This window comes from Malaclemys terrapin, chromosome 2, assembly GCF_027887155.1.
Source record: "Malaclemys terrapin pileata isolate rMalTer1 chromosome 2, rMalTer1.hap1, whole genome shotgun sequence".
NCBI classification, from domain to species: Eukaryota; Metazoa; Chordata; order Testudines; family Emydidae; genus Malaclemys; species Malaclemys terrapin.
In genome coordinates, this window is record NC_071506.1 from 209547043 (window position 1) to 209573713 (window position 26671).

Here is a 26671-nt window from a genome sequence, read left to right on the forward strand (position 1 = left end):
TGTTAGTAGGCAGGCTCAGCAAGGCAGGATCCAAGTGTGGAGGGGCTTTGTGTGGGGGGATCCAGGTGTGGATTGAGAGGTTCTGTGTGGGGCAATCTGAGTGTGGGCAGCTCAGTGGGGGATCTGGATGTGGGGGGGATCTGAATGCACAGAGGCTTGTTGTAGTGTTCTGGGTGCAATGGTAATGGGACTCTGCAGGGGGGTCCAGGTGAAGATGGTTGGGGGGGAGGTCAGCGGGGGAGGTCTGGGTGTGGAGGGGCTAGAGCTCAGCAAGGAGGGTCTGGGTGGGAGGAAGTTCAGTGGCGCATCCAGATGCTGGGGCAGTGGGGCTCAGTGGGTGGAGATCCAGGTGCAGCTCGTTGGGGCTTGATAGGGTGGGGATCTGGGTCCAGGTGGCTCATCAGGGTGGCCCAGCTGCAGGGGGAGTGGGGCTCACTGGGAGGGCCCTGGGTGTGAGGGGGACATGAGGCTTGGCATGAAGGTCTGGGATGAGGGGGTCTGGATGCACAGGGGTTGGGTGGATGGGGGAGCAGCTCCCTGTACAGTGATCCCTACGCCTGTAGCTGAGGAGTGATGGGTGCAGGAAGCATAGGGAGGGGAGAGTTTGTAGAGTTTCCTATAGCCAGGGGAGAAATGTAGAGGTGGGTCTGACCCAGCCCTGGATGCCACACAGGGGAAGAGGAAGTCCTGTCCTCCCCAGCCCAGCCAAGGCTGGCAGCTGAGCCCAGCACAGGGTAGGAACCACCAGTTGGGTCGTCCCCAGTCCTCCCCCCTGCCCCACAGTGATTTACCTCTTGCCAGCTGCCTGGGCACCTGAAACATACTGCTGGGGAGAGGCACATGACCGCTCTTGTGGATTCCTTTTGCTTTCCCATCAGAAAGTCATTTTTCTGTGGGGAAGCAAAGAAATCTGTGGGGGACATAAATTCTGCGCATGTGCAATGGTGCAGAATTCCCCCAGGAGTAATCCACCCATAAATCAGCATTAAATGAATGTCAAGTATCAGAGGGGTTGCCGTGTTAGTCTGGATCTGTAAAAAGCGACAAAGAGTGCTGTGGCACCTTATAGACTAACAGATGTCTATTAGTCTATAAGGTGTCACAGGACTCTTTGTCGCTCATTAAATGAATGGTTATTCTCCTTTAGATAGTGGCCAAATAACTATTGTTGCACACTTATTAACACAATGAAATCTCTATTGATTCTTCAGATAATTTAAAATAAACCATTCAGAGCACAGACATTTCAAAACTATAAGATGACAGCTTTCTAAGTTTATTTTAGGGGGAAATGACCTCCCCAGCATCCAGCCCAGATAGCTAGTCTGGTTGCTGGGGACATCTGGAGAAGGAAAATGGGGGAAGACCCCCCCGCCCTCAAGTAACCAAGCAGCAGCCTCTATGGCCCCAGCATTCCCCCTCTCCCCCACCCCGCTCCATCGGATGGAGGAGAAGGACTGGAGGATCTCCATAGCAACAGATCCTGTGGTCCACATCTATTCACAGATTTTAAGGCCAGAAGGAACAATTGCGATCAGCTCTTTCATAACATGGGCCAGAGAAGTTCACACAGTGATTCCTCCCTCCAGCCCAATAATTTGTGGCTGAGCTAGAGCATATCTTGTAGACAGCCAATCTTAAAGACTTCATGTGATAGAGAATCTATCACATCTTTCAATAAGTTGTCCCAATGGCTAATTACCCTCACTGAAAAATTTGCATCTTATTTTCAGTTTGAATTTTTCTAGCTTCAACTTCCAGCCATTGGATTTTGTTATACTCTTACCTGCTGGATTAAAGAGCCCTCCAGTATCAAATATCTTTGCCCTATTCAGCTACTAATACAAAGAGATCAAATTGCCTCTAACCTTCTCCTTCTATAAGCTAAACAGATTGAACTCTTTAGGTCTTTCATTTCCAAACTTTAATTCATTCTTGTGGCTTTCTTCTGAGACCTCCTCAATTTTTTACCTTTTTTTTTTTAAACAGCATGGAGAGAGGATTCCATTCCTGTCCTGTCTGACGCAAAACTTACCCTGTACGCAGCTGTACAGGCAACCCAAAATGAATAATGGAATATACTGAATTGTTAGTATGATCATATTGACCCAGTAAAAAACCCGTTATTCCCAGTGAAGTCAATCGGACTTTAAAAGGATCAGAATTTCATTCTTTGAAACTCAAACTGTGAGTTTTTACACTGAAAAAACTCTATTCACAGCCACTTATATTCTGAAAAATAGATTGCATATTTAATACATCATCAGTAACATTGCCTCTATTGATCTAGCTAGACCTCCACTAAGAGCCATGTGAAACTGCAAAATTTTGCTTCATGATCGCTTTAAAAATGGAAATGTCCTGGTAGATTCTGACCAGCACAAAATCTGCATCAGTTCCCAGTATTTCTGTACAATTCATAGCACTTTAGAACAGCTCTTTAATTTCACATGGTTATTGTAAATTTAATTAAATTCATGCCAACTCTGTAAATGCCATGCCGTGCGCAAGTTACCAGGTGACGGTGTGAATTGGGCATTCTGCTTTGCGAAAGTCATACGGAGTCTGGGACCACATTCAAATGAAGAGAATTCACAGAACGAAAATGGTGGTGAGAAAAGTGGAGGCCATGGATCCCACATCTAATTATTTTGTCAGTGATATACACTAAAAGATAAATATATTTACTCTGGTATGAATACTTGCCAGCATACTTCTGGACACTCTTGACAAATATGGTACTTTGTAACTGCTAAGAACATCAGAGATCTTACTGAAGTCAATACTGATTTTTTGCATCCCACCTTCTAACTTCAGTGAAATGCTTTATTTATGTGTTACAATATGTAATACAGGAAACTGCAATATAAGGAATGGTACCTCAGACAAAAAAAATGCCAGAGAAAATTTTATATTTTTGTTTTAAAATCTTCCTGAAATAGTTCAACTTAAACCCATTATAAATCCCAAATGAAAAGCATGACAAAAAATCCAAATGAAATGTGAGGTTCTCATTTCTAACGACTAGGGCTCCGTGTCTGTCACGGAGGTTGCAGAAGTCATGGATTCCATGATTTTCTGCAACCTCTATGACCTCTGCAGCAGCCAGTGTGACTGAGCCCAGAGCCACCCAACCAGCCAGCCCCGGGGACCAGCTGCTCAGGCAGCCCCATGGACAGCCACACCGGCTGCTGCTGGAGCGGCTCTGCAGCCAGCCACTTGGGCAGCCCTGCAGCCAGCTGCACTGGCATTGCTGGTGTGGCCCCGGGGCCAGCAGCACCAGCCACTGCTTGGGCGGCCCTGGACAGCTGACCCCAGGAACTTCCCAAGCAGTGGCCGGTGCAACTTGCCACGGGAACTACCTGAGCAGCGGTCTCGGGGCAGTGGAAGCAGCGGCAGTTGGGTGGCCCCGGAGACGGCCGGAGTAGCTGCTGCTCGGTGGCTCCGGCAGTTGAAGCTGCTGACCTTGGTGGTCCCCCCAGCAGCTGGTGCCACTGGCCCCTGCCCCCCCCCCAGTAGTGGCCCCCAGTCCCCCCCTCAGAGCAACACCCTCCCCTTTAGCTCCCCACTAAGATTTAGTCAGGGATATATAGTACCCCTGTTCGCTGTGCAACAAAATATGGACGGAGGAGAAAGTGCCGGAAGAATGGACCCTCGGTATCATAATCAAGTTACCAAAGAAAGGTGATCTAGACAATTGTTCAAACTGGAGGGGAGTAACACTTCTATCTGTCACAGGAAAAGTATTAGCAGCAGTCCTTTGGAACAGAATGAAAAGAAAGATGGATATCATCCTACATGAACAACAATCTGGATTTAGACAAGGAAGACTGTGCACAGATGCTATTTTCACAGTGAGACGGATTATTTAAAACACAATTGAATTCCAAGGCAGTCTTGCCATCAATTTTGTGGACTTTCAAAAGGCATTCGATAGTGTAAACAGAGAAACAATGTGGAAAATTGTGGAACAATATGGAACTCCAACAAAATTAATTAACATCCTGTGTTCTTTAAGATAGTGACAGTGCCAATCTCAACCTAATATTCTTCCCTCATTTAAGCTTTACTTTTAACTCCTAAGAAATTGAAAATTCATAACTCGGATTTGAAAAAGGGACTTTTGGGCTAAAATCTTGCAAACTTAGGAATCAATTGTTATTACATATCTGCCAAGAGTGAGACACTGTATATTAAAGAAAATATTGTTTTCTTTCCAATCCTGGGTGAATTAAAAAAGACAACTTTAATTGCCTTTTCTATCATTATAATATGTGCTAATATCTATGACATATCTATAGAATTCTAGTAAAGAATATTATAAAAATAAATCCTTTTCATGTGATATAATAAAGCAAATTACCACATTTTGTCTTAGTCAATTTTTGATTGCACGTAGCCCCACTTATTTTATTGTTAAGCACAATTAGCATAAGACTAAACAGCTATATTGCACTTTTTATCTGAAAATTGTGAAGTCCTATACAAAGATAAGTCTTTTTATTCCCATTTTACAGCTGCAGAAAGTGAGACACAAAGATAAAGTGACTTGCCCAAGGTCTCACTGCAAATCAATGGCAGAGCCGGGAATAGAACACTAGCCTCTAAACACCAAGATCTGTATTTTATTCACTTGACCATGCTGAGATCACTGATGAGGGAGGAGGAATGGAAGAAAATATCCAATCACATGTAATGTCATGAAGCTCATAAATACTGTAACTTGAAACAACATGTTATTTTTCTTTTCTTTTTCTTGCAGTCACAAATACACGATTGCAGTATTTTTCATCTGGGGAATGTGACACAATATTTCTCCTAGGTGGCCTCTCTCTCTTACCTTGTGATAAATTGCTAATTAGCTTTAGCAGACTCAGAGCTGGTCCAGTCTAAAAATAAATGTTAAAGCAGGGTTTTATCCCTAAAGCAGCAAAATCTTTTCTCCACTCTAGGAAAATGATAGCAATAAGACACTTCAACCAGACTTTTTAATGCCTAACAACTTGCACTATGCAACTGAACTCCACGGTCACTCTCCTTTTGGCCTAAGTGAAAACAATCTGCTTCTTTACATATGACAGGTTTAAAGATTTTTTCCTTTGGAGGAGAAAGTCTTCTGATATCTAGTTTTCAAAATCTTTTCTTATGGACACTACCAGTATATGCTTCAGTGTACTACTATCCATAATGCTTTCTGTCCATTTCACAACATGCTAGCAAAACAATGTCATCTTTACACGCGGTTGCATTTGATGCTTCGTGGAGTTGACAAAGGAGGCAATTTTAAAGAAGGCCACTTTTTATAAAACCACCTTAAAGCAGTTGGATTGAAAAGGGAGTGAGTGGAGTGCAGACCATAAAGAGGGCAGAAGATTTTAGTAAATATTACTATTAGTTCTGGAGAAGAGACATCATCTCACCTAGAGAGCTGTTATTCAGGACGTTCTCCAAATACCTGACCATTGCCTCGACATCACTGTCCTGGTTGTGGAAGAGTGAGAAAGAATATTAGAATTAGAACATTAGAATTAGAACATTAGCATGTTAAACATTCTACACCAAGAGTGTGATCCTGCAAACACTTACTATCAAGGAGTTTCCTACTCTGAGTAGTCTTACTGATGTCAACACTGGAACTCTAAATTGTAAAAAAATATACACAACTGAACCCACTGAGAAAGGCCATTTTCTACTTTTTTTGCTCCCAAGTGTCAAGTTTCGGGTGACATTAGAGACAACGATTTTCTGACGTTAGTTGCCTTACAGAACTGCAAACACATACAGCAAATATGCAGGCTGTTTTATAGAATTTGTGCTGCTGTTTACTATCACTTGCAAAACATCAGCATTTTACATTAATTAGTCCTGAAATATCTAAAGCAATATCATGCTGAGCAGGGGAAAATGAGAGCCCCTTAATGATTTCAAAGTTTTCAAGGCCTCATGTTTTACCTGCCAGCATCTCATAGAAAATATTATAATTTGTAGCTGCAATTACTAATTGGGGATTTTTTACTTTAAGAAAAAAGATTATAGCTTTTTTTTTTATTTGAAACACTAGATAAACAGACCATAGTTTTCTGCAATTATGGCCTTGATTCTTCCAAGAATTATTCATGCACTTTGGTGAAGATAAGCTGAAGTCCTGAATGTAAAGTACATAGCAGGGCATGTTTCAGCGAGAAGTTAACATATTCTGCTGAAGTCAAAAGGTACATTCTAAGTGCAATTTTCAAGACAGGTTACAGTATGCTATTTAAAAGTGTGGCATTGCTGTACTATTTGAAGCTACGGGATGAAAACCTGGTCCCATTAAAATCATTGGCAAAACTTTGATAGGTCCAGGATTTCATCCATAATATTTTTAAATTGTATATCGATTCTAAAACTTAAATTTAAATCAGCTAATGCTTGTTTGTGCTCAAGTGAGAACTCTTAGGATTAAGCATGATTTAATTTTTATGGCCTTAAGTTGTTTAATGTGCTTATATCTGAAACAGACTCTGATATTTTAAAGTTAGATTTGTAGGGCATTAAATGGTATCTGTGTTAGCAATCTCAGCAAAGAAGCGACGACAGTGGTCCAGGTGGTTGAACTATCCTTTCACCTGGGTAGTCCCTCACATGAGGGTTGAAACAGATTGACTAGATACTATGTGGAAGTCTGCAATACCATTGCCAACGTTGTATCTGTTCTGTATGTAAATAAGTGTGTCAAACCAGCACCTCTCACCAGTAACAAACATATGGCTTGCCTACATGGTGCGTTAGTGTAGTGCAAGCCAGAATATGAATCTAGAGCATACTAGCTTGCTGTGCACTAACTCACTGCATGGACTCTCCTACAGCACACACAATTTCATAGCGTGCTTTGAGGTACGGAACTTGTTGTGTGCGATAGCAGGATCCACACAACAAGTTAGTGTGCAGCAGGCTAAAGCACTGTAGATTCACACCGTGGCTGCTGCGCGCTCACTTGCCATGTAGACAAGGCCTTACTTTAAAAAAAAAAAGGGGGGGGATAAAATTTCTGCTCTGCTGTGGGGATTCAGAGGTCTGTTTCAGATGTTTACAAACAAGATTGCTGATCGACCCTTTGACAGTCTGCCAGCACCCACAGCCTACCAAGTCTGGTTTACTGACATATTGAAACAAACTGTATGGGGTTTTTATATGCAGAACAACAAAATCAGGTTTGTTGCTGTATCTCAAAGAGACATGTTGAGTTCAGTTCTCACTGGGACACATCAGAACAGCTCTGAGGAAGTCTGTGGACCTATGCTGATTTACACCAGCTGAAGGTCTGGCTCTAGAGTCTGAGGAGACATCTAAAGGACACATCCAGGTTTGTAGTTGAATTCTGACAGTCGTTGTTCCTACGGTGCCTGACGGCAATATACTTAAAATGAAGGCAATATATTAAGTTTTGCTCCCATTCCTGGCGCAGGTAGGAAGCATGGTTTCATCAGGGGCAGAACCTCCCTTGGGTAAGAAATGAGCCGTTATGGAGAAAAGAGCCTTCTGCATGTAAGTTGAGGATATATTGTCTTTCAGCAGAAACTTTGTATTTTGCTGAAAGTTTTTGTATTGGATTATTGATCGTTTTGCTTTGCCCACCATTCCCTTCTTTATACATTTGGTGTGTCCCGAAGCTACGAAGATGAAATGATTTTCCAAATTTTCCGTTTTTGCTAACGTTGGGTTAAAGCATATAATTGATATACTAAAGCACCAATATAGTATCCTAACTGTATGTACGGTAGCCTAACAGAGTAACAAACACAAACAAAAACACTTTGCTAGCAAGAGTTAATGTGGAAAGGTGTGTTTCAGTGGAGTCCAAATTGCGCACACTATCCCCAATAAAAAAAAAAGATGCTCTCAACATAAAACCTACATAGTCAGAACCTCCCACCCCCAAATGTTCAGGCCTGGAAATGAACAGGTTATGGGTATCCAGGCAGTTCACCACTGTTATATACTCCTTCATTGCTCAGGATGGCTGCAGGCATATGGTGAGAGGAGAGAGGGAGGGAAGGTCAGGAGGAGAAAAGTGACAGTTTTAAACTGCCCAACCCTCAAAGCACTAAGATGCCTTTTCAACCACAGTTTGAGGAGCTGCTTTGAAATAATTTACTGCTGTCAAAGTTAAAAAAGGAAGGGTTTAATATCTTTAATTGGCTTAGATTCACCCATCCGGGATCCGGGAGGTATCAATGACTAAAGAGCTCTTTTTTAAAAAGTGAAATGGGGGTTTAAAAAAATTAACAAACAAGGAATATATTCAAAATTGCAGGGGAAAAGTGTTTATAACTGTCTCCTTGTTTTCTCTGTCTAATAGGAACTGGTGGAAGGATACAGTGCCTGAATTCTCCTTCCTCACTATCCCCACAAATTGAGTTTTTACATAATTATTATTTATTTCCAGTAGCACCAACAATGAAAAGAAGTCCCCAAGGAATGGACAATCTAAAGACAGATAGATAGCTGGGTAAGGGGCTCGGCACTACCTATAGGAGATTATGTTAACTATTCCCAAATGGATCCTCTAGCATGTCATTATCAGGTAGCCCATTTTCTATAGACCTCACAACAGATCTTCAAGCAAGACTTAGAGTAAGTCTACACAGGGATTAAAACCCCCCACAGTTGGCCTGGGTCAGTTGACTCAAGCTTGCATGGCTCAGCATCCAGGGCTGAAAAATTGCTGTGTAGATGTTTGGACTCAGGCTGGAGTGCACGCTCTAGGACACTAAGGGTGGAGGGCCCCAGGGCTTGGGCTCCAGTCCGAGCCTGAATGGCTACACAGTAATTTTTAGGCCTGGACCCTGAACCCTGCGAGATGTGGCTGTGCCATTGGTCTTTTAGCCCTGTGTCGACATACCCTTTGGAGCTCTGTCTTCCTTGCAAAAACGGTGTGTTTTTAAAATCCTGGTGAATCAAAGGTACTGTAGTTTTTACCTCGACGTAGCTAGGCAAGGTCAATCTTAGTTAGCTGAGTGCGGGGGAGAGGTATATGGTTGATTTCAGTTAGCTATCCTTAGGTAAAACTATCTGTGTCTTGTCTCCACTCAGATTTTACATCAAGATAGTGACCTCAATGTAAAAAATATACCTATTTTGCTGAGAAGGCAAAGCCCTAATGAGGAGCAGTAAGGGGCTTTGCAAATGAACATGGAAGGGCTCCTCCATGCAAAGAAGCTATCCTGGACAATGCATAGACACGTTCAACGTAAAAGTAAAGAATCGCATTCCAACAGCACTAGTCTATGCCAAGGCATGCATTAGGAACCTAATAGAGCACTTCTTGGATGAACGGCAGCACACAGTCTGCCAGCACCCATAGTCTACCAAGTCTGGTTTGTTGGCATATTAAAACACACTGCATGCGTTTTTATATGCAGAACAACAAAGTCCAGTTTGTTGCTGTATCTCAGATATGTTGAGTCCAATTCTCACTGGTGTCATTCACCACAGCTATGATGAAGCTCACAGACCTATACCAATTTACACCAGCTGCTGACCTGGCACTGGAGCCTAAGCAGACATTCAAAATAGGAAGCTAATGTATAGAATTAACTAGACTTTTGCCCTACCAAATCATCAAAGACAAGTCCTATATTAGCATTAGCACCAACCGCAAGCATAAAAAGCAAGACAATCAATTGAAATGGAGTGTGTCCATTATCACGTCAGCTAAATTAAAGCCAACATGAAACTTTTATTGAACAGCAACATTTTTTGCTGATGATTTTTAAAGAAAGTTTTCAGATTCCCTTGCTATTTGTTCTTGTTAGCTCTCATGCAATTAGAAAAGCAGTGTTCCTTGAACAAATACATGTATAAGACCATCAGGGAGCCAGAAGCCTGGAAAAGTAATTGTCAAAGTCATTAAAGGTTAAATCTTCCCTCTCCCCTGCACAAAACCTGAGTAAACTGGCTTTGGGCAGGAGAATTAAGCAGAGGTTTGTAACACTGAATCTGTCCCAAATGACAGCCAAGGTGCAGAGCTCCTCTGCATACCCTCCTCCCTTAGGTTAAATGGAGTTGTGCCCCACGCATGTAATAAAGGATTCATTGATCATGCCACTTCTGTTACTATGAAGGTAAACTTCTGACAGAATGAAGACTCCGCAGGAGTTCACGGGTAACACAGTACAACGCATTTAAAAACACACATCCAAACCACTTCACTAGTGGTTGTATTTTTTCAGGTTATTTCAAGGAAGGAAGGGTATGAACAATATATCAAATATATTTCACTCCACATTAAGGGTCCAATCGTACTCCCACGGAAGTCAACTGGAGTTTTGCCATTAAAATCAACGGGAGCAGAAGCAGTCCCTGAAATGTACTAGAAAGGCAGACTCTACCAAAAAGATTTTAGTTTTACTCATATTGGTGCGACCCAAAGTCCAGTGAAGTCAATAGAAAGACTCCCATTAACCTCAGTGGGCTTTAGATCAGGCCCAGTTCCCAATTTTTCACTTGTAAAATGGAAAATTTAAAATTCAGCGTTTTTCCCCCCTGAAAAGTGAAAGATTGATTGTATTAATTGATATTCTCAAACAGGATCAGCCTCTGCCACAACAAGGATGCTGGTATAGGGGGAAACCAAAGAAAAAGAGTCACTTCTTTGACAAAGCAGTGCTAAAAAAGTGGATATTACAGGGGGTTCTCTCTTCTCATTATGCACACACATCTTTCCGTAATGTTAACAGAATCTGTGCATGTGTGCTGCAGAGGAAAATAAATAGGCATATGTAGATGAGGGATCAGATTCTGACAAGGGATGTCAATTAAACATTTCTCCCAACCCCCACTACTAGCTCTTGTTGTCATTATATTGTGAATCACTAAGAAATGATTAAATGTCACTCTGCCTAAATCTGACTGCCAATACCTAATTTACTCTGCATTATTAAGAATTCTATTTATATCTGCTGTCTTTTGTTAATTCTAAGGAGCCGTTCAAAACCACTACTGACTGACACTTTATGATAGAACTCTCTGACATGGTGGATGAAAGTCAAATGAAAACTTAAACCATAGCGCTAAGAAGAAAAATACAATAAGGGCTGATGAAAGTGAGCAATAGTGTATTTTTGGAAGTACATTATGATAGATTTTTCAAGCGGCTGAGTGGCTTATGCACCACTGTTAGATTCAGTCTACGTAGCCCCCGCAGACTACAGATCCTGAACAATCACATCAAAAGCATTCCCTGACATATTCCACTGATTTTTGATTGACTAATTATTACTTTGTAAAATCACTGCCCAGCAGCTTTAGCAGGATATACATACTGCTTCTGAATGTTCATACATCTGTAGTAAAAACAATGTGGGAAGGAGCTTCATATTTTTGAAGGGACATATCTAGCTGATCAAGTGCTGTTTTCACAGTCTTAAGAGTAAGCTTTTTTTACGACAATTTCTTTTTTTAAGACAATTTCAGCAGCAAAACACAATTGAAACCCGATCACCTTCTTTTGTGTTCAATCTGAACAGTATCTTGGTTTATGTTTAATACCTGGACATTTCCAGATCAGAAGTGAAACTGTTTTTGCGTACATTTTAAGCCCAGTTTAACTGATGGCATAGATTCCTGATTCCCTAACACAGTGTTAGAAAGGCAGTTATACTTCCCTACACAAAATAGCAAGCAACCTTATTTGTGCCTTAAGAAGAAAAACTACAGTTTGGGGCAATCATCTAGTTAGAAGTTATTTATAATTTGTTTAGCAGTAGCAGTAGGTTTGGTTCCATAAAAATGTAAAAAGTCACAGTCCCATCAAGAGCTTGCAACTGAAATTAGAAACAGATAGTACAATTAAAATGCATACAACATATAGGTTGAAGGTCTAGGGTAAAATTTTCAGACGCTCCTAAGTGACTCAGGAAGCTAAAACCCACTTTCAGAAGTGACTTAGGCATTTAGGAGTCTACACCCCATTAGCTTTTAATGGGCTCCTAAGGCCCATGTCATTTTTGAAAATTTTACTCTCAAGCTCCTAAGTCACTAAGACACCTTTGGAAATTTTACCCCAATGTTGAAGTGATGCAGGAGTCTCTCACTAACTCACTCACCCCCCCACCAATGATTTCAAGAGGCACCGAACACCCATAGTTCTCAAAGTCAGCTGCTCAACCTCTCAGGATTAGACACTTTGCTATTTTACTATTTGCTATTTTAATTGGAAAAATTAGCACTTGCACATATGCTGTTAACACAAAGAAGCATGTATACCTGTTGATTTGTTTTAGAGACAGTCTGTGATACTTCCATATTTTCCTCCTCCTCTTCACTTGTTTCCGAACAAGACTCAAACACATCGTTATAATATTCTTCTGCAACTTGTGGATCTTTGGGGATCTCTGGAATGAAGTAAGAGTTTGTAGTTAGATAAATTCTTTTAAATCTGCATTCCAGGGTCTTGTTTTAAGTCCTGTTGTGAATCAATGCAAATTAACCAACAATAAATGCTAGTCTAGACACTCCACAAATGTTTGTGTCCTGAAATATGTTTGCTAGGTGTAGACGAGCATTTACAGTCCTTTAAAGGCTTGTCTACACGATGTGACAAAGCGCTCGAGAGGGGTGTGATTTGTAAAGCACTCTAACTACCCCCACACAGACCCTGTTGGCGAGCTCTAAAAGGGACCTAGGTTAATGCAAACTAGGTACCTTGTACAGCGTGCTGGCAGGGTTTACATGGGGCAGTGAGAGCACTTTACAAATCACACCCCTTTAGAGCACTTTGCCGTGCCGTGTTGACAAGTCCTTAGTGAACTTGAATTAACTGGCAATTATCTGGAGTTAAAACAGGTCCACAAATGGTAATCCAGACAAATCTGAAAGGGATGCAGAAGCAGGAGTAGGATTTGGGTATGGCACGATGTCAGCCCTTTGATAATTAAGAGGTCTCAGCAATTCAGTGTTAAAATCTGCCTAGGTAAGGTAAAAATGGGATAAAATTATCACCCAGGGAATGGGAAAGCAGAACAGTTTTCTATTACAAGAGCAGATAGCTTTGAATCATAATTAATACTACCAGGACTGATTTATGAGCTTTCTTTTTAAATAACAACAACAAACAAAACCCTTTAAAAGCCCTCCGCACATTCCAAGAACTACATTATATATTAACTAATTCAAGTGAATTCATGTGTGTGCCCACACATGCATGCATGTAATATAAATGAACTTAATACAACTATGAAGAACCCCTTATTGAAAGGAGGAGGAGTCTGTGCTCACCCCACCCAGGCGAAATAATATATCTTCAATTTCTTTTCCTTTTTATCATAAAAAAATGAGTATATTCCACATTTTAGATAGTTTTTTTAAGTGCAGTGCAGGGCTCACTATTTGTGTAGCTTTAGAAAGACAATTTGAAGCAGTTCAATGCAATAATTGAATAATAATTATTTTGTTGGTAAAGTTATTTGTTCTTGGAGGCCCACACGCTGAACAATGAAACACCACTTAAACATTCTTCTTTAGAAAGTCGGGAGAATTAAAAAAAAAGAACTCAAATGAAACTCTGGCAATGAAGCATGCTGCTGTTGTGCTGCCTGCATAAATGTTGTAAGACTGAAAAACCCAAGTGGAGCTGTGTCAGCATTTTGGATGCAAATCAAATATATAAAACAAGAAACTATTTGTGAAAATATACACTAGGGATGGAACATAGTATTAGAGATATTTTAGTTGGGAAGCTTCCTTCAGCTTGCGTATCAGACAAAATGTAGTTTTAACTTTGATGCTCCTTTTTATGACCTTTAGGAAGCTTTTTTCAAATCAAAATGACAACTCTTTAATGGCCTTTAGCTTATGGTCAGATCCTTATTTAAACCATCCACATGGAACAGTTTAAAAACACATTCTACTAAACATTTATAATTTTTAATGAATTGTGGTTAAAGTTTACCTTATGTCAGTGTAGTAACACTTAGAGTAACCCTGTTTACATTTCATCGAAAAGTTACTTTTGACCAATTTTGACCAAGAAATATAGACTTGCTGGTGGAAATCAGCATAGCCACAATGAAGTTAATAGGGTTACAGTAATTTACAGTTAAGCATCTTGGCCCTTTCTAGATTCAAATATCAATGTATTGTTATGACATTGAGTGAGAGTAGGATACCAAAATCTCTCCTTTAAAATACTGTATGCAGCAAAATATCCTTTCTCAGGAGCAGCTGCAAAATACTATGATAATAATTCAGTGGGGGCGGCCTAATATTAGAGGAAAGGACTACAAATTAGCCTTCCTGGATTATATTTCTCAGCTTTAGCATTAAATTGCTGTTTGACATTGGCTAGAAGCCAGGCATACTAGTGTTCTAATTCTAGATCTGCCACTAACTCATGCTTCCCTAGGACAAGTCACTTCACGTCCCTGTATCTCAACTTCCTCATCTGCAAAATGGAGCTACTACTATCTATCTATGTTGTTCCCAGGAAGGCCCTACTTCAGTAAAGCACCTGCTTCAAGTTAAACACGTTTCAGTGCTTTGCTGAATAAGGATAGTTTGATTAATCGAGACCTAAAAAAAAAAAATCAACATTTACCAAATATCACCCAGGCTATCTGAGATGCTACAGAATTTTCCTACATTTACAATAACTGTGTGATCTCAGATGCTGTGATAGAGTAAATTGAGTTTTAACAGCAACCACAGTGCCTCCTGGAGACACGGAGGGACTTAATGTTTGTAAATGTTTGCGCCCAAGTGAAAGTGGTTCTGAATAATTAATAATAATACCTTACATTTCTGTTTATTACTACTGAAGTACTAAAGGTGGACCCAAGTGTAAAAAAAGAAAAAAAAAATCAACTAAAAAACATTTAGGGTTGTGCAATGAATGCTGTAATTTTATCAAATTAAACTATAAATTGGGCCCTACCAAATTCACGGTCCATTTTGGTCAATTTCATGGTCATAGAATTTTAAAAATAGTAAATTTCATGATTTCAGCTATTTAAGTCTGAAATTTCACAGTGTTGTAATTCTAGGAGTCCTGACTCCAAAAGGAGTTGGGGGGGGGGGCCACACAAGGTTATTGTAGGAGGGTTGTGGTACTGCTGCCCTTATTTCTGCGCTGTTGCTGCAGCAGCGCTGCCTTCAGAACTGGGCAATGGTGAGCGGCGGCTGCTGGCCAGGAGCCCAGCTCTGAAGGCAGAGCTGCTGCCAGCAGCAACACAAAAGTAAGGATGGCATAGTATGGTATTCTATGCTGCTGCCTGCAGAGCTGGGACCTCAGTCAGCAGCCGCCACTCTCCAGCCGCCCAGCTCTGAAGGCAGCAGTGCAGAAGTAACAGTGGCATGTTATGGTATTGCCACCCTAACTTCTGCGCTGGTACTGGCGGGGTGCTGCCTTCAGAGCTGGGTGCCCAGCCAACAGCCGCTGCTTTCTGGCCAAACTGCTCTGAAGGCAGCGCAGAAGTAAGGTGACAATGCTGCAACCCCCCTAAAATAACCTTGTGACCCCCCCTTCAACTTCCTTTTGGGTCAGGACCCCCAATTTGAGAAATCCTGGTCTCCCCCGTGAAATCTGTATAGTATAGAGTAAAAACACACAAAAGACCAGATTTCATGGGCGGAAACCAGATTTCACGGTCCATGACGTGCTTTTCATAGCTGTGAATTTGGTAGGGCCCTAACTATAAATGTCAAATCATTTTGCAAAAAGATAAACTTTGCAGAAAACAGAGAAATGTAAAACTTGTATGATTTTGTTTGCCAAATTGCTAAAAGCCTTCTCCAGGTAGTATGATACCCTTGTGACAACAGCAGTTTCCTTCAGGGAGGTAAAAACACTCCTTGATTAACAGATTTAATTTTCTCTTACCCTGAAGTCAGGCTTATAACTAATGTATTAATATTGCATTCAGAAGCTCCCATGCATTTAGGAGACAATGGGTGAGTTCATTTATATATTTTAAATAAATCTATTGTGGCTGTGCCCTACCATAGACTGTAACTAGTAGATGCACATCTGTAATGAACAGTAAAAAAGAATTTAATCTTGTTGTCAGCAGGATTTTGTAAGGAGCCTCTATTAACATAATACAAGTAATTAGAGCCTGGGACAGGATGTCAGAAAACCTGCTGGGAGTTCTTCTCCTCCAAGACACTTTCTCACTGTGATCATCTTAGCCTTAGTTTCTCAAGGGTATTTTGGGACCTAACTGTCATTGAAAACGATGGGAATTAGGCACCTAAATACCATTGAGGAGATGGGCCTTAACCGCTCTGTGCCTCAGTTTACCATTATTTACAAAGTGTAATGAGATCCTTATCTGCAAGCTGCTATAGATTATCTAAAACTTCCCCATGATCAAAGGAAAACAACCCTCCCATCACCCCAAATAATTTGAAAATATTACATAAATTCACCCATTCATTACAAAACATGGCACTTTTTTCATGTCTATGGATGAAAAGAAGCTTCTTGGGAAAATTGAACGACATTTAGGATACAATTCTCAAAATCTGGCCTCCATTTATGTGCACGCTACTTTGTGCATACAAGTTTTGCACATTCGTGGGAACACGTTTTGTGTACTATCACTTGTGCACTCACATGGTTGAACTTATGCACGTAAACACATTTGTGTTCTCTTTGCATCCATAAATGGGTCCTGGGACATGTAAATTCTATATGACTGCACAAGTGATAATGCACACTAACAAAGACTAGGGTGAGGCACCTTTGAGAACATGGCCCTTAAAAAGTACCACATCGTATACCCCTCATTGCCTCGTAATGCCTCTGAAACACAGGAACAAGCTGGAATCTTCCTCAAATGTCATGTTCTGATCTTAAATTGGAAATGAACCTTGCAGCACTGGAGGTGAGATTCTCACTCCACTGCAGTCTCTATATGCCACCATGTCATTGTTGCTGCATAGGGGCCGTAAACAGCCCCCAAGGAACCAGAGAAGCATTTCCCTGGCGCAGGTCCTACATAGGGTCACTGTAGGTAGCCCTAGGCTGCCCCTCCATTGCAAGCCCTGCTGCAGCGGGCATATTGGCGGTAGAGCCAGGGACAAGAGGAGTGTCTCTATAGCACATACCACTGTGGTGATTCTAGATTGCTCCACGCTACAGAGCAGCTCACAAGCAGCAGCAGGAGGCTGCCATATATTACAGCAATTCACTGAGCACCTTTTGGCCCGTAGAGCAGCTCAGAATGAGGCAAAAAGCTCCTTTTGCCTTCCACTTCTTCTGCGCAGCACAGCATGAAATCCCAACTTAATTGTCCAACTTGGAAAATGCGACAACTCAGAGGAGGGTGTCACCTACCACTGGCTTTTAAGGCACTAATTAATGAAACAAGGAAAATTGTAAAGGTGCAGCAATTCATCCAGTGTAAGGACAGGCTGAGGAAATGTCAGGGCTGATATAAAAGCAGAGTAGTGCGCCTCTAATAGAAAGTATGGTGCTGCTATGGGGACCACTCTGAGCACTGACAAGGTATTTTCTACCATCATTAACCTTGAAATTATGGCCAGTGAGCCTAGCCCATGAGGCTTTCCTGTCAATATTTTATATCCCTTTTTATATCCCTTTCAGATCTGAAGCTGTGAGCTTCTCATGCAATTTAAATTTGTGGCATGATGTACTCCTCCTCATCCTTGGCCTAAGAAAAGAAAACCAATACCTTAATTATTTGTAAATGAGGAAATAAAACAGTGTACAGAATGACCCAAAATATGGTATGTTATTCTCAGTCATCACAAGCATGAAAAATATATAAGGTGTTCAGCACATGAAGGCACATTTCAGAGGATCATGTTGAGAGAGTATAACTACCTGTAAAAATGGGGTTTGAAATTTTTCCCCCACTGAAAGTTAAGTTTATAAGCACATGCAATATCAGATCTACCACCGTTTCATTCATTTTTTAATCCAACATTTGGATTTAGAGATGATGGCTGTCTCCAGGAAGCTTTATAAAATCAGGGTTTATGTGTTGCTCCATAAACCAAGTATCTGCAATGATCCATATATATTTTATGCACACAATTATCTGTTTGAGCACATGAATGCATATTTTTCCCAAGGACCTGCAGTATATATTTTTTTATTTACTCTTACTTCTACACTGCAAAATACCTGCGGCAGTGAGACTCAGAGCTCAAGTCTTGTGCTACGGCACTAGAAATAGCAGCATAGACATTCCTGTTTGGGCTCTAAAACCCAGTGAGGTGGGTGGGTCTCAGAGCCCGAGCAGGTACATCTACACTGCTATTTTTAGCACTGTAGTGTGAGCCCCACGAACCTGAGTCTGTAGACACCAGCTTTGAGACTCACTGCCACAGGGTTTGAGGTTTTTTGTTTTGTTTTTTGCAGTGTAGACATACCACTAGGGGCCACTGAGAATTGCTGCATGCATGAAGTTCCCATTGACTTCAAGTGAGAGATATACATCATCCCACAGGGAAGACGTGGAAACCCCATTGCTTGGAACTTTTAATGCTAGACTGGAAGAAACACTAGAAAACACTAGAAAATACACAGTAGGAACAAAGAAAGGTGTATTGCCAAGGAAATGAACTAGATGATCCAATGGGTCTTTTCTATCCCTCATTTCTGTGACTCTAAGAACAAAGACAATAGCAAATCACAGACAGAATTCTATAGTAACACAAGAACCAGGAATACAACAAAAGTAAAAAAAAATAGGTGTTTTGTACTTTGGTGTACCGGATTCAGGGCCGGTGCTACCATTAAGTCAAACTAGGCGGTTGCCTAGGGCGCCAAGATTTGGGGGCGCCAAAAAGCGGTGCCCCCAATTTTTTATTTACAGCGTTCCTACGCCCCCTCCGCGAGCGCACAGTCGCCGCTCCACTTCTCCCGCCTCCCAGGCTTGTGGTGCCAATCAGCTGTTTGATGCTGCAAGCCTGGGAGGGGAGGAGAATTAGAATGGGGGCGGCATGCTCGGGGAGGAGGCGGAGCAGAGGTGAGCTGAGGTAGGGAGCTGCTGCACAGCTCCCCGGGGAGGGGGGAACTGCCGCGGGGGGGGGGCCTTAGGGCGGAGGGGGGCGGGGAGCTGCCGCAGGGCTGGGGCTGGGGAGCAAGGTGGAAGTTTTGCACCGGCCCTGACCGGATTAACAGCAGGAAAGAGCTTTCTTTTATCTACAGTGGACTTTGTTTAGTGCTGATTTACCTCCTGTGCAATGCGTCTTACATTAATGGAGTTGCATGACGTGTAAATCGGAATGAATTTAGTCCTACACAGTTTGGGATGAGTCTCTGCCACTGAGAACCTAGCAGAAATAACTGAGCTCACATAACATTTTGCTCGAAAATGAGTCAGAGCTTTTTGGAGTTTTCTTATGACTCACAGTTACAGTTGTTAGAGATATTTTGTTCAAAATATTTTTTGTAGTGAAAAGTAGCTTTTTTATCAATACGGAAAATCTCTGTGAGAAACGTCCATGTTCGACATGCCTTTTTTCAACAAAAAACAGAACATTTCAGCTGAAGCTAATTTTTTTTTTTTTTTTTGGTTTGGGGCAACAAGACAAAAATTGATTTTCTGATAAAACCCAAAACCTTCTGCAGAAAAATTGCAACAAAAATGGAAAATATCGTTTTTAATCACCATTTTTTGTGGGAACTGAATCATTTCCTGACCGGCTCTATTCATAGTGGGCATTGAAAAGCAAGAAATAGTGAAAAGCAACAGAGGGTCCTGTGGCACCTTTAAGACTAACTGTTAGTCTTAAAGGTGCCACAGGACCCTCTGTTGCTTTTTACAGATTCAGACTAACACGGCTACCCCTCTGATACTTAAGAAATAGTGAGGCAGCAGTGGTATGGATGAGTGTGTGGCTGCAGTTCAAGATCAGCTCGAAGGTCCGATAGCCTCATAATCTCCCGTATGAGTTCTAAATATTCAGAAATGCTTGTGAGGATGGTGGTGGGGGGAGAAATAACAGTACAAGGACGAAGATAACACAGGAGACTCAGTAACAGTCTTTGGAAGCCATTTCCTTTATGCATGAGGCGATCCAATTATTTCAAAGGTTGCCCTATAACATGCATAGTGTCCAGCAGAAACACAGCAGCAGCACAGCAAGAGCTGTACATCTCATTAAAGGAAAACTGACCACAAAACTATATTAAAAGCTATGCTTAGTCCTGGGGTTATTTTTAACTTTTTGATCAGTCAGAGAAAACTTTTAAAAAATCCCTTTGTATGCCTCTTGTAAATAGCAGAGACTACCTGCTACTATCAGTCTCAGTTTGATGACAGTGAGTGCGAAGGAGGAAGTCTTTATGTATCAAATAACTAGCTGCTATTTTGGGAAGACAGTTACCTCCTCCCCAGATTCCATTCAAATGTGTCATTTTCAAGCAGTAAATTAGGGATATTTTCAAGACTAGGGTCTATTGGAACCGTAGCAGTCAGAGAGAATGGGTCAGATTCACACATGGTGTAAGCAGCTATATTATCCATGCAAGTCTGGATGTAAATATTAACATGTAATGTAAATTTAGTTTAGATGTAAACAGGGATGGAAAGTACATGCTGGATGTATGCTGATCAGAAAACAAGTGATTGAAAAATATCTCAGGGATTAACAAAACAGATCCACCCTTAATAACATAAAACAGCCATATTGGGTCAGACCAATAGTCCATCTAGCCCAGTATCCTGTTGTCCAACAGTGGCCAATGCCAGATGCTTCAGAAGGAATTAACAGAACAGCACAATTTCAGTGGTCCATCCCCTGTCATCCACTCCCAGAGCATGGGGTTTCACCCTTGATCATCTTGGCTCATAGCCATTGATGGACCTATCCTCCATGAACGTATCTAATTTTTTTTTTAACCCAGTTATATTTTTGGCCTTCACAACATCCTCTGGCAATGAGTTACACGGTGGATTGTGCATTCTGTGAAGTAGTACCAGTACTCCCTTTTGTTTGTTTTCAATCTGCTGCCTATTGATTTCATTGGGTGATCCCTAATTTTTGTGTTATAAGAAGGAGTAAATCACACTTCCTTATTCCCTTTCTCTACACCATTCATGATTTTATAGACCTCTATCATATTCCCCCTTAGTCGTCTCTCTTCCAAGATGAAAAGTCCCAGGTTTTTAATCTTCTCATATAGAAGCTGTTCCATACTCCAATTATTTTTGTTGCCTTTCGCTGAACTTTTTCCAATTCTAATATATCTTTTTTTAAGATGGGGCAACCAGAACTGCATGCAGTAGTCAAGGCGTGGGCATACCATGGCTTTATATAGTAGCATTATGATATTTTCTTATTATCTATCCCTTTACTAATGGTTCCTAACATTCTGTTAGCTTTTTTGACTGCCACTGCACATTAAGCAGATGTTTTCAGAGAACTATCCACAACGACCCCAACGTTCTTTCTTTAGCGGTAATAGCTAATTTAGATCCCATCATTTTGTATGTATAGTTGGCATTATGTTTTCCAATGTGCATTACTTTGCATTTATCCACACTGAATTTCATCTGCCATTTTGTTGCCCAGTCACCCAGTTTTCTGAGATCCCTTTGTAACACTTCCCAGTCTGCTTTGGACTTAACTGTCGAGTAGTTTTGTATTATCTGCAAAATTTTCCACCTCATTGTTTATACCTTTTTCCAGATCATTTATGAATATGTTGAACAGCACTAGTCCCAGTACAGATCCCTGAGGAACACCACTATTTACCTCTCTCCATTCTGAAAACTGACCATTTATTCCTGCCCTTTGTTTCCCTATCTTTTAACTTTAAATTAGGCAGGTCAACTTCAGAGATGAAAAACAGTGTAAAAATTACAGTCCTAGGAGTGGGTGGGCATAGAAAAATAAACTAAGCTAAAATAGTCGCTTTTCTTGCTGTTACCTCGTCAAATCCCATATGCTTGGGTATTTATACTGTACCTATTTTTCATTTGCACTGAAACCCAAATTGGTGGAAGTTGCCACTTATACTTGTTTTCTGAGCAGCTTTCACTTATTTAGTTACTAAGTCTGACTGTTTACATCACCACCAAATTTGGCACAGTCACTCTGAAGTACAGTTTTAATCTGCAAACTGAATGTGTAAATCCTGCATCGGGGAGTTCCGTATTTAGTGTCTATCAATAGCTTCCTAATCACATGTGCTCTGTTTATAAGTCAATGGCTGACGTGTTTTGTTTTGTTTTTTGGTTGGTTGGTTGGGTTTCGGCTCACCTCTGTAAAATGCAATGAAAAGTTATACTGCTATGTAAGTATTTAATAATACGTGCTTCTGTGAGGAACAAGTAGGCTCAGAAAGTATGGGGAACTAGACCACCACGCAAATACCCCAGCCCTCAGTAATGCCCCAAGATCTGTACAATTTTCCATTGCCTATCTACCAGATAAAGGGCCACACCCACACTCCACATGCATCCTCCTGACTATAAGAATTACACTCATTGCATTGGGACAGAGACACCATCCGACCTAGAAATGGGTTCTTTAGACCACTGGAGAGTAGGCCAATGGGATATAACATATGTTTGTTGTCCTGTAATACTTTATCAGACCAAATTGGCACGACCAGGTGGGCCTGATTTTCCTCTAATTCACACTAGAGTACCTCCACTGAAGACAAGAGAGTTACACCACTTTTGAACTTGCTTAAGAAAGAGAAGAGTTAGGCCCTATGCACAGAATTACAGAATAGATTGTATTTCTGCCCCTCTATAAATGCTGTTATAGCCGCATTATTATAAAATTGGCAGCCAGTTTTGATGAAGCTATGTAAACACTGTAAAATTTTGTAAATATTTGGTACAAAATTTGTACATTTGTGTAAAACATTATAAATTAATCTGAGCATGTGTCCACTCTCTAACTGCTTATTAATTTCATTTCGTGTTCAGTTAGTGTTTACTAACTATATGTGTTCGGAATCATATATGAATGTATCTGATCATTCACCCAACGAAAGAATTAAGTGACTCCCAGGGTTGGTTTAAAAAATACCCAGTCAGAACGTGGGCAGGTAAGTGGCTGATCAAGATTATATAAAGATAGATATAGGTTCTATTTATTAATACCAAGATGTTAAACAAAAGCAATAAAAAAGACACATCAGAAAATAATGGCAACTGTGTAGGAATATATTTTGCTGTCCCCATGCTTTCAAAATGTTTGAAGTGTTTATATTAATGAAGACAAAAGCTTACACTTATCCCACTCTTAGTATGTTTGTTGCATTAGTGTTGAAGATGTATCTCTCAGGAGAATATTTGGAGAGAAGATGAGAAGTTACACCAAAGCATTTATCAAACGATTTGCATCTCATTTGGGTCACTGGAATGATGAAAAACTGCTGTTCCTTCAGTCTGTGCAGCTTTGATATTTTAATGATTGACTTACATGAATAAGGTGCTCTAAATACAATTATTCACATCCAATTATCCAGAAAAAAGATAGGGTTTTATGCATAAATGCAGTACTTAACACACACGGTAGGCAGTAAACACAGCCCCATATTTTAAGTAAAGTTGCATGGTTTTTATAACAATTACAATATTATCATTATGTTATTATATTGGCTTGTTAATACACCTCTACCTCGATATAACGCTGTCCTCAGGAGCCAAAAAATCTTACGGCGTTATAGGTGAAACCACGTTATATCGAACGTGCTTTGATCAGCCGGAGTGCGCAGCACCGCTCCCCTGGAGCACTGCTTTACCATGTTACATCAGAATTCGTGTTATATCAGGTCGTGTTATATCGGGGTAGAGGTGTAGTTACATTCCTCTTATATCTAGTGAAGTTTTTCAGAAGCTGGGAATGGGCAACAGGGGATAGATCACTTGATGATTACCTGTTCTGTTTATTCCCTCTGAAGCACCTGGCATTGGCCACTGTTGGAAGACAGGATACTGGGCTAGATGGACCTTTGGTCTGACTCAGTATGGCCGTTCTTATGTTTATATTCCAAGTTCCTGTGCATAAAATATTCTCGATGGACCAAACTGATCCTATGTAATGCTACTAAAACTCATAGAGAAGGATGAATTTGGCCTCTATTGATTTCATTATTTTCTTCCTCTTAGTAATAGTTTAATTATATTCATAGATTCATAGATTCTAGGACTGGAAGGGACCTCGAGAGGTCATCGAGTCCAGTCCCCTGCCCTCATGGCAGGACCAAATACTGTCTAGACCATCCCTGATAGACATTTATTTAACCTACTCTTAAATATCTCCAGAGATGGAGATTCCACAACCTCTCTAGGCAATTTATTCCAGTGTTTAACCACCCTGACAGTTAGGAACTTTTTCCTAATGTCCAACGTAGACTTCCCTTGCTGCAGTTTAAGCCCATTGCTTCTTGTTCTATCCTTAGAGGCTAAGGTGAACAAGTTTTCTCCCTCTTCCTTATGACACCCTTTTAGATACCTGAAAACTGCTATCATGTCCCCTCTCAGTCTTCTCTTTTCCAAACTAAACAAACCCAATTCTTTCAGCCTTCCTTCATAGGTCATTTTCTCAAGACCTTTAATCATTCTTGTTGCTCTTCTCTGGACCCTCTCCAATTTCTCCACATCTTTCTTGAAATGCGGTGCCCAGAACTGGACACAATACTCCAGTTGAGGCCTAACCAGCGCAGAGTAGAGCGGAAGAATGACTTCTTGTGTCTTGCTCACAACACACCTGTTAATGCATCCCAGAATCATGTTTGCTTTTTTTGCAACAGCATCACACTGTTGACTCATATTTAGCTTGTGGTCCACTATAACCCCTAGATCCCTTTCTGCCGTACTCCTTCCTAGACGGTCTCTTCCCATTCTGTATGTGTGAAACTGAGTTTTCCTACCTAAGTGGAGCACTTTGCATTTGTCTTTGTTAAACTTCATCCTGTTTACCTCAGACCATTTCTCCAATTTGTCCAGATCATTTTGAATTATGACCCTGACAGAATTACACAGAATTAGCTAATCAAAATGTTGTGCCCCATTTGCCCACCCCAAGATTAGCTTTTGGATATAGTTATTTTAAAGTGTGGCTCCGCTCTGAAAAGTGACTGTCTGACCCTGTTATTTTCTGGCGGGAGAAGATTTTTGATCCAAATATTGTCAAAAGGTCTGCATGCAATTTGCCAAGTCCCAGTCTCGAACCCCATGTTTGGAGCACCAGCAGAAAGGAAAAGTTTCACCAGGATCATCCCAACAATACAGTCCCAGTGCTACCTCCAGAAGGGAATGTGTCTGAAGAGGATGGTGGTGTGATGATCTAAGAGTGCCAGGCCTCAGTTTTGACAGGTCTAGCACCCAGGGCTGCAGGTGACGTAGGTCTCCGACACTCCCTTGTCATGACGAATGGAGACAAAGCAGCACTCATTAATCTTGGAAGAACGGGTTCCAGAGGAAGTCCTATCAGAATGCCCAAAGCCTAGGGAACCTGATTGGCTCACACTCACTGCTTAAGTCAGGAAATAACCCAGGTGGATTGTCCAAGCAATTGTGAAGACTCTGTTGCATTGGACATTTGCCCATTGTCTGTCTCCTGCGTTCTGCGTCCAACCATTCCCGGTTCCTGCTCTGCTTCTTTCCTGCTCCTAGTTCCTGCCTTGCTCCTGCTCTGTGTCTGAGCTTTGCCTTATCTCTCGTTCCTGTCCTTACCGTCACTCCTGACCATCAGCTCTGATTCTGGCTCTGACCTTTGGTTCAACTTCAGATTTTAACTCTGGCTCTGATCATTGGGCCAGACTGCCTACATCCCAGTTCCTAACACATCTTTCTTGAATTGAGAGTACCAGAACTGGACACGATATTGCAGTAATAGTCACACCAGTTTCAAATAAAGAGGTAATATACCCTCTCTACTCCTACTCAGTAGTTCCCTACATCCAATGTAAAAAACACTTGAAATGCAGAATCTATCTTTGCTTCTCGCCATAAACTCTCAGAAGCTCTACTGAGGATCTTGGCATTAGCTGTTTTCTTTTGTGCTAATCACTTTTCAATTGTTATAAAGTTTTCATCTCTCACCTTTGTCCATCAGTCAGCTCCATTTACCTAGTCTCTCTGTTTTATAATCTATTCCCTTTTTATTTTTGTATACTCCACTGATTATAATATTTTAAATTCATTAACTTAATAAATATGTTGCAATATATTACACCTGGCAACCCCCCTGATTTCATTATAATTCCAAAATAGCAAAGTACATTACAATAATTGCATACATTATTTCTATATTTCCATTGCTAATTGTAAGGTTTGGATGTATTGCTTTGAATTTCAAGTGGATAAAGTTTCAACTGAATCTAAATAAGAAATTCTCACGCATACAAAGAAAATGTAGAGTTAATGGTTAAATTTTTCACTCAAGTTTTTCATAAGCCTTGTTGGATAATTTTTAAGTATGTTGTACCTAACTGAAAGAGAGGAGCAAAGACTTAAAAATTTTAGGCCACATTTTTAAAGGGCCCCCATTGTGAGCATACACCATCTGAGTTATGGCTGCATGCATGCATGCATATTAGGGAACTGCACACTAAAAGTAATTACCCAAGATGTGATGTCAGAGATCGTCACAAACATCAAATGCCTTTAGAAAATATCACATTTTGCTTTTTGATTCTGGACATAAACTATAATAGAATAATCGTTATAATAACTTAATTGTTAAGTGCACC

At 40.9% G+C, this 26671-nt stretch overlaps 1 protein-coding gene across 5 annotated transcripts in view; it reads right to left on the reverse strand.

Moving 5' to 3' along the window:
• The window catches only part of NEK11 (NIMA related kinase 11), a 176090-nt gene that overhangs the window by 38645 nt on the left and 110774 nt on the right, over positions 1-26671 (reverse strand). For all 5 annotated transcript variants that reach the window (XM_054019724.1, XM_054019727.1, XM_054019723.1 and 2 more), the window contains 2 exons: positions 12250-12377; positions 5421-5481 (listed from right to left, as the gene is read on the reverse strand). In XM_054019724.1, the coding sequence (XP_053875699.1) occupies positions 5421-5481; positions 12250-12377 (189 nt within the window). The remainder of the gene's footprint in view (positions 1-5420; positions 5482-12249; positions 12378-26671) is intronic.